General features: G+C 37.2%; 1 protein-coding gene across 3 annotated transcripts in view; it reads right to left on the bottom strand.

Annotated features, from left to right (window-relative positions):
- Window positions 1–14,547, bottom strand: part of PALLD (palladin, cytoskeletal associated protein) — a 200,921-nt gene that overhangs the window by 21,126 nt on the left and 165,248 nt on the right. For all 3 annotated transcript variants that reach the window (XM_027898507.1, XM_027898508.1, XM_027898509.1), the window contains 3 exons: window positions 3,916–4,051; window positions 1,483–1,584; window positions 864–914 (listed from right to left, as the gene is read on the bottom strand). In XM_027898507.1, the coding sequence (XP_027754308.1) occupies window positions 864–914; window positions 1,483–1,584; window positions 3,916–4,051 (289 nt within the window). The remainder of the gene's footprint in view (window positions 1–863; window positions 915–1,482; window positions 1,585–3,915; window positions 4,052–14,547) is intronic.

Here is a 14,547-nt window from a genome sequence, read left to right as displayed (position 1 = left end):
ACTCCTGTTTCCATGGTCCCATTGGTCAAAAATATTCTTCCTTAAAACCAAAATCTACCGCAAGAGTATTGAAGATATAGAAAGAAGAGCAGAAAGTTTCATCCAGTGCAAAACACTACCACTAGTCTGAATTTGCTATTCAGATATTGGGGAAAGTTACTGTGATGTACACTGTTATTTGCTTTCTTGAACTGTCTACTTTGCAATACAGAAGTTGTGCTTGGAATCTTAGTGATAACAATGATAATGCCAGGATGTAAAAAAGCTCAGAAGCAGGAAAAAAACCCAGATTACTAGTCAGTGCTCTTCTCAGTCAGTAGAAATCCAGAAACTTCCAAATCTCCTTTGGCCTTATTGTACATAAGACAGAATACACATCTCATGCAGTCTCCTTTCACATACCCATCCTCTGTTGCTGCCTCTGGTCTGAGAATGAATGATGTGTAGTATTTCTACTGATCAGTTCCAAAACTAATCATAACCCTCAATAATGGTAAAAAAAAAAAAAAAGGAAGAACAGAGAAATACCTTTGTAAACCACAGGTATTTTAAAAATTTCTTTGTTCCCTGAAAGTGTACCATGAAAGTAAACCATGAAGTAGATAGCATAGTTAGTGTATGTTAATGTTACAGCAGAAAGATACCAGAGTACACAATGATTGTAGTTAAACTGCCTGCACTCACACAGTTTGGCTTCGAGAACAACTCAAACAACCCAAAGGGAGCGCAGCCCAAATCGCCACAGGTATTAATGCTGGGTGACCTCTTGTTATTAACCAAGAGCATTAGAAGGGAAAGGGCAAAGGCGACAGAGAGAAATAAAATCAACAGACAAAAAGACAGAAAAAGGTGAAAATGTTAACCTTTTGAATATCCACAGGACTCACTACAGAAGCACCAACAGAACGAGCTTCCTGAAAGGGTAGAAAAAAAAGATCAAGAGACAGAAAGAAGACCAAGAGACATCCACGACAGCTTCTCAGAGTTTTTATCAGGAGAATGTACTTTATGTGGCACTGTAAGCAAATGAACGCTACACGTTTCTGAATAGCAACTCTGGCATCTGAACAATGGAGAACGTGTACCTGGCCTTTCAAGCACAACTTTCTGTTGTGGTTTTGGTCTGCATCCAAGAAGTGCATATTACACAAATAAAGAGAAGATGGTTTCAAGATAGTAGATGTATTTTTGCCTTGAGAGATTTAAAGGTCAGGACAGAATAAGATAAACGGAAGAGTTTAAAGCAGAGAGCAGACATTTGAGAAGTCTCAACCTTATGGAAAAACTGAGCAACAGGCATGTGATCCTCCAGTTTACTTCCCTAATATATAACATATGACTTTTCTAATCAATAACCGTCCTATCTTGTGTATATTTACTGTCTTATTGAAGTTGGACCTAATTTTAGTGACAATCATAGCCTGTAAAAAAAGAAAAATTGAAAGGAATCTTTTCCTATGAAATTGTGGAGTTATGTGGCACCTGTATAGCAGGATCTTCTTCTGGTTCCTGTATATTGAAGACAGTTGCAGCACTGTCTGCTCCCAGCAATCGACGAGCCATTTTTTCCTCATATGTTAATCTCTGAACAAAAAATAAAAAGGGGATGAGGGGGAGGGAAAAGAAGAAAGAAAAGTTAAGAACTACAAAGCAGTACACAGGAATGTTACTTAATGTTAATGAAAGAGAGCAGCAATGTTTCTAACAGAAATTTTCTACTGCAGTTTGTAATGCATTTTTTTTGCATTACAAGGGGTTCTTTTGGCTTAAATAACTCTTGCCCCAACTCTGCCATTTGTTTCCATCCTTGTGCCAGGAACTTGGGCAGGAATGAGCAATAGAAACTGCTTAAATCAGCATGGCCATCAAAAGAGTGCATGTCAAATTGTCCCAGATCTTACTCCTAGTCATTCTGCTTGGTTTTTACATTAGAACCACAAGGCAGAAAACTCTGCCAAAAATGATAAGGAGATTCTACTCAAATATTTTGTCAAAAATATAGCAGCTTCACAGAAAAATGTATTCTTTAAGGTTTTTGGAATTTCTATTTCTTCTTGTTCTTATAAAAGCTTATAAAAGACAATTTACACTCAGAAGGTAAAGTGAGTTAAAAGAAAACCTTAATGTATAATTCAATTATTTCATTATCAGCTTTCTTTCTACATTCAATACCACATTTCAGACACTCAGACACTTACAAATCAACATTGCAGAAAATGTCAGTTTATGAAAGACAAACTCATTTCATGGTGAAACACCTCATTTAAAGAGAAAAATGAATGAAGAATGGAAATTGTTAGACATTACATCTACTTAATGCTTGCATTTTTAAAAAAGTTGATTTAATTAAATTTCTTTTTAATATGTCATATTGTAGCTAAACCAGCAGGCTGAAATTCATGGAAACTAAATAGCAATGTTGGCTTGGTTACAAGTGTCTAAGAAAGTCATTAACTTTTCTTTACTTAAATTTCTTCTCCAATCATTCCAAGTGCCCACAGCCAAGATTACACCTACAGAATTCACCCAAGACAGGAATCTGCAAGGCAAAAGCCTCAAAGCCAGCACAAAACCAGAGTTTACTTAGTTCAAGATCTCACATCATCTGATCACAGTTGATCTATTTTTTTTTACCTTGGGCCATGTGGGCATTCTCAGGACATTCCATTCATTTACCCAGGCCAAACATCTCTCTCACTTTCCAAAATAGGCATTTGACAGTCATTCTCGGCCCACCTCCCTTGAAAAAACAGGAACTAACACACTATGACAGTGATTCTGCTTAACTGCTCCAGAAAACTGCCAAACCCCATGCAGTCAATGGAGAAAGGTAAGTATAGAACCACAAGTCAACTCTGAACATTCCCCCTACTTCACTCCGTTGACCTTATTAAGAACTGGAATCCAGCAATTGTTGACTAGATAGTCTGACTAGATAGGCTGCCTTGAACTATACCACCATAGTTCACATCTCAGAGCCTGTAGCAAACTTAGCAAACTACTGTGCCTGGTCCTGAGAAGCTTAAAGCACACTTCCTTTCAGTGGCACAAAGGCATTCCAAGGCATTCAGATGCTTTTGAAAACACTTCATTTATAGAAGAGGGGTGACAGTCTACATTTTTAATATGAGTTTCTTAGAAGAAATTCCTGCTTCAAAGACAGTGTCTTAATAGCTGTAAAAAATTCTTAGGAAAGTTGCTTCTCATCGTCTCTGAGCAGGAAGAATTTGGTATTTTATCTTTTAAGCGTATCTTAAAGTGCACAAACACAAACACAGATCTTTGCACCTGTGCATTTCTGCTGTTTGATATGCTCATTTTACCTCATTTCTTGACTCCTCAAGCAGGTCCTTAACTCTGATAAAGTCTGTAAGTTAGTACTGTAGGTTGTTTCTTATTCTATTGGTCAAAAGAATCCCTGCAACTGCAGAATCTAATGATGCCTGATTCCTACTGGGTTGTTTTTTGTGATGAACTGCCTTGTTCTCCTCTGATGTCCAGTTACTGCCTATTCCCTCCACTCGTTGTCTAATGGCTGTGCACAAGGTATAATGAGCCTGAACTGAACAAGGGCTCTGCATGTTCATCCACTCAGTGGTGAACGGTCAAAATCAAATGGCCTTTGAGGCTGAAAAAGTCCTTCAGGTACAGACTTTGCAGGCTTCATATGCAAATTCACTGTTTCTGAAACCTCCACTGCTTTGTTAAGTCTAAGTACAGTTGTCAGACAAGAATGATAGACCAAAATGTACACTACCATTCCTTACAGAAATGCAGTTTTAGAAATTCAATTAAAAATAATAAATATATTAAAAGAAATCTACAATTACTATTTTATCTGCAGCATATCTGAGAAACTATTCATGATGCCCACTCCCATTCCCCAGGGTATTTTTTGTTTTATTTTTTTTTTACCGGTTGCCCGTTGTTCAAAAGATCTTCTTTGAATCGAAGTTTTCTCTCCAGATCCTGAATTACGGCATCTTTTGACCCTTGAATCTCTTCATCTGACGCTATCCTAGCAGTTCTTCCTGTTTTCTTGGGAAATCCCCTGCAAAGCAGAACAAAAAAGTTCATGAGTTTTCCTGAAATCATTGGTATTTCATAATTTATCTAGAATCACTGCTAGTGTGAAGAAACAACATTATGTCTTTGAAATTAGAGCTCTAACATCTTTCTTACTATGCTGTCCCTACTAAATCAGATCACTGATTAAAAGGTTAGTTTAAGGACAAAGTTAAAACTATGCTTTATTTGTGCCTTGGATATTTTAACCAGGATTGCTTGGCTGTGGCTGTAAACACCAGACCCACAGATGAAACTGATGAGCAGTGGCGAGAAAGCGAAGTGAGAGGATACATGAAAGAGAAAGTACGACTATAGAAGTGGGGCTGGAAGATAAACTAGGTCCCTATGAAGTACCAGATGACTACAGATCAGAAAGACATTAGACAAGGCATTTAATTATTAATTTCTTATATTATTTACTAACTAATTTCTTATTACAACTTTGCAATACACCATGCATAACTTCATGTTTATTCCTCGTATCTCTCTGAACAAATACCCGTAAGGTAGCATGTAAATGTTTTTTTCTGAAAGAAGAGCCTTTCACAGAGTGTAGGTTACACTGGCAAAAAGAAAAATCATCCCTGTAAAGCAGTTTGCAGCAGCAAGGTTTCCCAGTGGAATAGCTACCATTTAGGAGTTTGCATTCACAGGGCTAAGCACTCCCCTTACCAGCCTACAAGTTATGATTGCACTTTCAGGAACTGTCCCTCCCATTTTCTAGAATGGTACAGGAAACTTTATTTTTCCAGACTGGACTAATATTTAACACTTCTCAGTAATGTCATGAGGGCTTTATTGCTGGAAGTGCCCAACAAGGGTGGTTTCTACTGGAGATCAGTTTTTAACACAATTTTGAAGAAATCAACATTGCTATTGTATTTGAAACTTGTAGCACACCCCATTTCTCCAATGAAGTCACCCATTATTGTTTAATACACTGACACTATTTAAATATTAGTTTATGGGTTTTTTTTTTCACCTTTTTCAAGTAAACAGGGCTCAGCCCATTACATGGGAATGACTTATTTAAAATATGGAATGGTGTCAAATAAATTGACAAACTCACAAAAGACAGAGATGTCAAAAATCAGACTAGCATGTAATTGGTAAATTTATTTCCAGTACACAACTTAATAATTTAATTAGTGGTACCAAAACGTTAAACAAGAATCATATAGAGATAACAGATTTTCTTGGGTATTCCTCAGGATTATGTTTCTATAACATGGTTACAGAAACTTCATTCTTCAGCAAATGCTTTCAATGTTAATTTTTATCATTAGCAAAAATGAAACAATACACATATGCTGTCAAAAGCCAAAAAGGAATTAAGTGAATACATGGAGAAGACAATAATTGGAAACATTTCTGTCTAAATTCCTAAAACATTTCATATTCTGTTACTGTAAGCAAAATGTGAAAATGGTGAAGTTCTGTAAAAAGAACTGCATTTTCCCATAAAATGACAGCAGAAGAGCAGACATTTGCCTAACGTCACAAAGAGACAGAGAGCAACATCCCTCACCCGAGAAATACTGATCTGCTAGCTGGAGATCCCAAAGTAGCATAATTTGCTCAGTTTTTGGCTGGGGATCTTCTCAGTCACAAATAAAAAAGAAAGTCTCCTCCACTCTGTTTTGGGGAAGAGATCAGGAAAACAATCCCATCTACAGGGAGACAAGAGAGTGCTAAGACAAAGGGATAAAATCTCTTCAAGAAAGAGATTCTTTAGTAACTCAAGAAATTCGGGACAGTAAATGTAAAAGAAGATAAGGAAGGAAAATGGACAGGAGAAGGTGGGAAGAAGGGATCAGAAGCTAACATCCTTCAGGAAGGCTGGGCCATCCGCTACAAGGCTAGTAGGCTAGTGGAAAGGTGGCATCTGTATCTCCCCTTGCAGTCTTTCCCTTCACCTTCCAGCCCTTAACACACCTAGCCAGCACTGCCAGGGAACCAAATTTCACCACTTTTCAGAAAAGGCACACATCAAAAAACAAACAACAACCACCACCAACAACAAAACCAAAACCAACCAACCAAACCAAGCCAAAAACGTTCAGCCAATTTCATGGCAGCAAATTTCAAATTTGGCTTCACCTTTGGCTTTACCCTATGCCAGCTTTAAATGGAGACATGCATCCTTCCTTGAAAATTCCAAATGATATATCAAGAAATAGCTTTCATTTCACATTCTCAAAAATTTCAGACTTGAATGATAAAGAGTTTTAGCAGAAAAGGGTCTGCTTATGCTTGAGGCTCAATACGGTGCAAAGGTGAAATGCAGAGTTTACCCAAACAAGTCACAACGCTGTATAAAAGTATTTAAGTAACAAGTGAAAGCATTTTCTGAAGCATTCTTGTTTATCTCTGAAAACAAAAAGCCCTAAGCAAATACACACGTTTTTTTAAAGGGAAAGAGCACCAAGAGAATTGCAAGTTAGCAAGTTCAGCAGCCGTACCAAATGCAAGAGAACAGCATTACAGTCCATTCCTAAACAATGTAGGATAATAAGGAAATGAAAATTTAATCATATCAAATCTCATGTTTATCTCTCTGTCAGGCTGAAGGGCATGCAGATAAGCAACAAGAAGTAGCTTTGATACACTACAGTTTATGGCTTCTGAGTTAGCCTTCAAGAGCTGCAGTAAGTTCCCTAATGAATCAAGGACACAGAGTCCAAGATGAAGTTTCTATTATATGGCTGCATAACAGTCTGAAAAAGCTATTCCGAGAGAACAAAGATTTATTTTTCTATCAAACTGGAAGAATACAGTCCTATGAGGTCTTTCAAAGGTCTCTGTATTCATTACTTAGGATTTCAACCTTAACACCGTAAAAGTGAAATAGAAAAAAATGTTTCTTAAATTGGCTGATGACACTGAACTTGCAGAGGTTGTAATTCATCTGTAGGTAACAACTGTGATTTACAATAATCTTCATAATTTGTCTCAAGGTGGTCTACTGATGAAACTCAGGAAAATGCTCAAAGCACGATAGCAATGCAAATGGAAAATTAGTCCTAACATATGAAGCATCTCTTGAGAATCTATAAGATTAAAACTTGGAAAATTATTTCAAAAAGGAAAAAAAATATAATTCCAGGACATGTCAGCATAAGACATGAAATTTATCTCTTATTCCTTGCTGATAAAACTGAATCCAGTTTTACCACTGCACTTCAAGAAAAGATACAGCAAACTGTAAAACTTTATAACAAAAAGAACTGTCTGTGACCTTAAAAGTATAGCTTTTGTGACAAGCTATCTCTCTCTCTCTCACACACACACACACACACACACAAACATTCTTGCTTGTTTAGCTGGGAAATTAGAAGAATAGAAGATAGGCAAATCAAACATAAAACATTAGAAATGGACAATAGCTGACATCAGAAATTAGCTGGTATTTAATGATTCTCCATGTCCATTGAGGACGCTAATTAACAATAACTCGAAGAACAAGCTTAGACACAACTGGTGTAGAACTCTCCTTTCTCTAACCTACAACAGTGACAGCTAAACCCTGAAACAAGTCATGTAGGGAAGCTAAGGAATTTTGTTTAAGAACAGGGTATGCAAATATGTCAGCAATGGCCTGTGGATCTCTGGTAACTTGGAATAGGAGAGGCAGACTCCCTAACAACTTTCCAATTCTTTGGTTAGGTGTCAGAACATCCTGAGCTTTGCACAGTCAGCATGGAAGGGTCATCCAAAACCTGGTCAAGGCAACTTGCCTGAAAAATGCATTATCTCCACTTTATTTACATTTACAAATAAGTATTTTAACAAAGAAGCAGCTGCTTTAAAAATTTAACTATAAAATTGAGCACCAGTTAAAATTTCTTCTAATGCCTTTAGAAAGCTTCTCTCCCCTTTGGGACTATTTTAAATTGGAACAAATAAATCCCAAGAGGTGCATAAGGAAATGCGGATCTTTCTGCAGACCCTCTATTTCAACCCCCTTTTCAGAATCTCTTTCTCTAAATATAAACACTTCAAAACCTGTACTTGAATATATACATACATACATACCCCCACAGCAAGTTAGCTCTTAAGAATTGTTCTTGGGATGAATTCCAAAATTAATAGAAGGCAAGGCAACAAATAGAAGGACTTCAGTAAATCTGTCCTCCAAAGCACAGATCCTTTTAGCCTGAGAGAGGGTTTGCATGTCAAGACAGCCTGGCAGCAAACTTTCTTCAGCTGCTTTTGCAAATATTTTTCAGCATCCTTACATGCCCTTATCTGGATGCATTTAGCTCTTAGGATTTGTGTCCTTAGTGACGCATGAGCTTTCTTTCTGTCTTCTCTCAGGGATAACATCAAACAAGAAAATCTACCAACTGATTTATGTTATTTGTATGTTCATTCTTTACCCGATGCAGTTTTCAGATATATTGTGAGTATTAAGCTAGCAGCAGACAACTAGGGAAGGCATGTTTCAGGATGCTGGCAGCATTAGTCTGAAGCACACAACCACCACCACAAATGTGCAGAGAAACTAACAGCCTGGAGAATGAGGCTGCAATTCACGTGGATTTTAAGCACCTCTGAAATATGCGTCACCTAAGTTAGTGAGGGGGCCTGAATACAGGCATCGATAAAAGCACAAACGTTTGAACTCTTTTGGTCAGAAAGGGCGCAGTGAAATTGCCAAAACTGTCATCTTAATTCGCACAGAGGTTTTTTGACAGCAAGGTTTTTTGCAACCTCGGCTTGGCTCTCTTTAGTTTTGAATATTTGCCCTGACATTTGTTTAGAAGGAAGGCCAAACCAGCAGTACTTTTCATGTTTTAATTACACAGAGCGCATGCTGGATGCAGTTGCCTCTTTTCCTATGTACCTTTTACAGTGTAAACAAGGGCAACAGGCTGGCTGTTGTTATCCTTCCAAGAGCAAATTCCTGTTTGCAGCCAACATGGCTCAGTTTCACAGAAATCCAAATCAATTCTCTGGTAGTGAGGTAATGAACACTAACTTGATTTTTCCTTTAAAAATAAAGTCTTCCAAAAATACAGCTAATTCCTGCCCATTTCACACATTTTTTTTACTTACTGTAAGAGCAAAGTTACTACAAGCACTGTAGCAGGTCACAAGCCTTGAAGCTGCAGCTGCACAGTAAAATCAGTTTAGTCTGATCTTGTCACAGCGAGATCATGAAGACCAGGAGCTTCAGCTCTGTCCAGTAAAGTGACGTTACATGTATCTTGATTAGGGGGAATGTCCGAGGCACAGACCTGACTAAGGATGACTTGCAGTAAATGGAACAAATGTACGAAAATTCAATTATTTCTGCCACCCAAGGTTCTGAAACTGTAGTTGAAAAAAATAAACAAATCATGGCTCAGCATTGGATAGGGTCAAGGCTGACATGAATAATATATATATTTCTGAACAGATCTGATCCCAATTAATGATTAGATAACAAAGAGTACAACTTGCCTACAAACTTCCTGACTACCACCAGGGGTTTTTTGTCCTCTAAAGCTTACATTGAGAAATGCATTTTTACTCATTAAAATAAGAATTACTACCTTTTCATTCCCTGTTCAGTTCCTTCTCCCTGAGCAAGTTATCCCTCTGCCTCATGCTGCACTGGTTACCATAGATACATAAGGACTATTTGATTTTCAAAAGATGTACATGTACTTTGGTATCAAGTTAAAAAAAATAATACTTATTTTGTAACCCATTATCTTATCTAAATTTGTGGTTGTTACCAGCAGTATGCTAGAATTGATGGTTAGGAAGAAATTACTGAAGCACTGGCTGCTCCTGAATGTAGAAGAGGCTGGCACAGTCCTCATAGTCCTGAAATCTAGAGAAGAACTTCCTGAAACACGTGAAGAAAAAGCTACACTGGACTGAGAAAAAGTAATACATCCAAATTATTAACCTTTCCTCCAGCTGATGTAATGCAACTGGTTAAGGCCTCCACACCTATCAAGAACTGTACCTGGCTCTTATACTCACAGATGTTTTTGTGGCATTTAGATCCATTTAAAATAAAGAAATCATGAAATTAAGTCCTGGGAAAAGAGAAATCTGCAGACCAAACCAAGCAGCAAAGCAATGCTGTTAACATCCTCTCTTTTCAACAGCAAAGTATGTGTACTAATTCTCTTATTAAGTTCACTGTCATCTTACAATATTCTTAGGTATCTACAAATACAATTTAGAAAAAATAACCGGATAAAAACATCTTGAAAATTAAAATTTCCAGATGCAATGATTGTCAGGATACTGTTATTTTGTCTGTGTATCTCCACGTTACATCCTTCATCACTAGTTTTGCGCAGTTTCAGGTGACTGGGTCTGGGGCACAACCTGGATTTCAAAGTTCTAATGGAACAAACATGCATTCATCATATTTCAGAAAAGTTGATATGGATATGTATTTTATGATAATCAGGTGCCTAATAAAAAGGTGTTACACTGTACAAAAACAAAGGCCCCAATATGAGCTGCATCTTAGAAAAATCAACAAGAATTGTTCAAATATCACAGATAAACACCTCAGATGTTGGTGTCACAGTCACAAGTAGTATCCAAGCCAAGGGAAAAGAAAATTTTCAAGAAAATTTAAACAAAAATGGTTTAATGGAAAGGATCAATAGCTTAAGAAAATTGTGAGTTAAGAATGAATGGAAACCCTAATATTCTCTGGAATTTTTCCAGTTACAGCAATACTTTTCTTCAGAAATGTTTTCCTGAGATCCAGGAATAACTCCAGATATGACTGAATAGGAAAGCAAAGAGAGCTGAAGTGAACTCCTAAGAAGAAAGGAAACACCATGACCTTTCACCTTAGTTGGATGTTGGAATTCTTAATCAAGGTACTTCCTCCTACATATCACTATTTTCACATCAATAATGCAGGAGATAACCTCCATTTTTTTACAGCTGTAACAGGCAACAGAAAAAATCCAGTCTACATAGGACAGCAATACAGTTTACTCTAAAATAAAAGCTGACATTTGTGCTGGAAGAATGCTGAAAGCTGTAAGATAAATAGATAGAAAGTGTACTTTCTCCTCAGAGTGGTCACCATCATTGCTACTTGACTAAAGGAACATGATGCTTGCTAGCATTTTTTCAGTTCCATTTGAGACAGAATGCAATGGACAAGTCACAATACATAGTTGCAAGAACAGACCAGTAGCTCTGACTCAAAGTGGGAAAAGGGGCAAATCTCTTTCTGATGTTGCTGTTTTTGTGATTCCCACAGAATCTCCTTTAAGATTTGGATTTAAGGTTCTAAAGATCACTTGGACGGCAGTTAAATTTACTGTGTAGGGTGATAAAAGTATCTTATTTAACTACATTTTACAAGACACTTTATCAATCTTGTGTTCAAACAATGCTTTCTTTTCCATTTCCCATTCCTTTTCCAGAAAGTAGTAAATGTATATTAATGTTCTTTCACCAATTCTGTACTCTCAGATTTTTTCCTGTTTGTAACTAAGGCAATATTACTGAAGATATCTACTTTAAGAAAAGATCTGCTTTAAGGAAAAGTGTCTACTTTAAGGAACATCCTTAATTTTTAAAGTTGCTTTCAAAAGGATATATGTATAGCTGACAACACATGTTTTTTATACTTAGAAAGAGATTCCATTTCTTCAGACTGGATAATTCCACACATCTTTGTAGAAAGTTTTATACTTTTATCATTCAAATATTCACTAAATAGTCACCAATCCTTCTCATGGTATTATTTTTGCTCTCACAAATGCTCATGTAAACATAGAGTGTGTGTGCTTACCCAGAATTTTAAAGTATGCTTATTTCTGTTCTTTCACATGTAATTTGTTGGGGTTTTTAATCTGTGAACAGTAAAGAACAGATTCTAGCTTCTACAGACTTAAGTGTGAACGAAACCCCCTCAATCCTATGTTTGTCACATTAACTCTGCTCCCTGAAAGTCTTTTGTAACTAAAAACTAACCTAAGTTCAACACATCCACCCACCTTAGTTTTCTTTAGTCAAAGAAGGGAAGAGCTGAGCTTTTTAAGAACAATATCCAATAAACTTACTTCAGACAAGTTTTACCTCAGAAATAATTGACAAGTGCTCTTAATTCCCTTACGTTCTTAATTAGCTATGCAGTTCCACCAGCACTTTTATTTAGTAATACTATGCTCTAACTAGACACAGAATCAATCTACCAACTCTATTCCACTAATTAAAAAAAATGTTATTCCCAAAGCAAGCTTGTTCAGCTAAGACCACCATAGTCACAGCTTGAAAATGCTAGTCACTACAAAGTGTCTAGAACCTACTGGAAAATAGAGATATAATTTATTCAATGAAAACATTCACTGTAAAATTGTTGCAAATAAATGCTGAAAATATTTAAAGGTGAATTAGTAGGTACTAAAGACTCAGAACTGCTTTCCCTTGTTTCAGATGTAGCAAATTCACAAGTAGCTATTCTGAAAATATAAGCAAGGCTGTAAGACCATGAGCTGTTTAAAAAACACATAAAACTCCCATCCCAAACAAATAAATAAGCCCCAGTGCAATGTTTCCAAATCTATCCAAATCTAACTGGAAAGAGTTTATCAAATATTCTTTCAAACTGGTTTAGTAAATGCTGTCACTGCCAGAGTTTCAGGGTCCAAACCCAAGGAAAATGTCAACCCCCAGCTGAAACATTAGCATGGTGTTTACTGTTCGTGGGCTCACATAGTACAGGTATTGAAGAGAGAGTTAGAAATGTTTTCTTAGAATCATAGAATATCCTGAGTTTTTAAGGGACCGATTAGGATTGATGCCTACCAAGTACTGATTCTGAGGAGCAGATCTGTAGCTGCATCAAGATCATCAAGATTTGGTATTGAGAAAAGCATTGAAGTTAAATGGCTTGACTAGGATTTCAGATGCTGAGAAAAACTTTGAATACTCTGATTTATTGCTTGCACCCAGTCCGTACAGCAGGTTGTCAGGAAGCAGTATCACCATCTCAATCAATAGGTCTTGGAGATCATGGCATACTTGGTGAGACTACAGGCTGAGATTACAGAATACTGTGAGAAGCTCAGAAACATCTGAGAAAGATAAATGTGCTAAAGAGGATTTGTGAGGACGGAGCAAAAGACAGGGAAAAGAAACAAAAAGTGACAGTGGTCAAAAGAAAGAACTGAGACTATAGCACAAAGTAGAAGAGACCTAAAGCTGTGGGGGAAATGGATTGCTCAGAAGTAGTATGAGAATTATGGGAAACTGAATAGTTTATTTATCAAGACACACCAGACAACCTACAGAGTGACATGAAAAAGCAGAAGCCAGGGAAAAATTGGCATCAAAGATACATAGATACATAACAATAGATTATGGCTTCTTTCACATCACACAGTACATCTTTTACCATGTTTTAATGTTATAATTCAGATGACAAATGCCCATTGTGTATATACATACACACACATATGTGTATATACATATACATGAATTATACACACATATATTCAGTATAGTTAACACGATCCAGCTCCCATCTGGACTGTATTTCCTGAGGGAATGCAGACCAAACAGCCAACTACCTCATCCTCAGCTCAGACCCTGAGGCTGCTGCCTTGTCGGGGTGGGGGAGGGGGGAATGTGGATAGACACACCACCATGTGCACACCCAGACTGGCTGCTGTGTTTGTGGAAGTGAGGGGCATGAGAAAGGGGGCAGCATCCTTACAGGGTTGTCTCTCTGAGAAAAAATACAGCTATTGGTACAAGTGAGAACATGTATGCATAAGTGCAGCATAACAGGGAAAGGGGGACACAGCAGAGGCTGAAGTTGCTACTGTCAACCTCACAGCACACAGGGGGGAACTCAAAAGAAAATCCAGTTCTTATCAGAACTGTATAGTTGGACTAGAGCCTTTCCTGGAAAATCAGGCAGGCTTTTGTGGGCTGTGCTTGCCGGTCAAGCTGCCAGTAAATAAATCATGCAACTTTTAGATGTCAGTATCAAAAGAGAAACTAAGCCAGAGCAAAGGACACAGAAAGACAGAAAATCTCAACTATTACGAGTGCAAGAGCAAACTGTACTATTTATTAATTTTTCTCCTAAATCTGTTTTATGGCCAGACTCCATAATGAGCTGTATGACAGAACTCAAGATAAAGAAATGCTTTTTAAAGCATATACATAATTTATTAATTTCATATCTGTCCGCTTTCTTCCTTCTCTTCCTTATAATATCTTGGACTGAAATAACAGAAGTTCCCACTGCGATAGTATGTAGCTGAGCAGGTCACCTAGATACTGTAGATATGTTTAGACAAACTTCTAGACAAAGTTATAAATAAGCCTTGGATACAGCTATTCTCATTTTTGTTCTTCAGCATGTCTCTTTGTTCTCTAAGGATGGAATGAGAGTCCAGTGCCAGTGGAAAGACAAACTGATCTATGATGGGAGCTAACATGCTCCAAAATACTATCTTGGCCTTTAGAGAAGACAAAAGGGGAAAATAAGTA

This window comes from Empidonax traillii, unplaced genomic scaffold (assembly GCF_003031625.1).
Source record: "Empidonax traillii isolate 1590-97213 ecotype Southwest subspecies unplaced genomic scaffold, ASM303162v1 scaffold600:size394560, whole genome shotgun sequence".
Taxonomy (NCBI): domain Eukaryota; kingdom Metazoa; phylum Chordata; class Aves; order Passeriformes; family Tyrannidae; genus Empidonax; species Empidonax traillii.
Note: the sequence above shows the minus strand (reverse complement) of the source record. Positions and strands in the feature narration are given on the sequence as shown.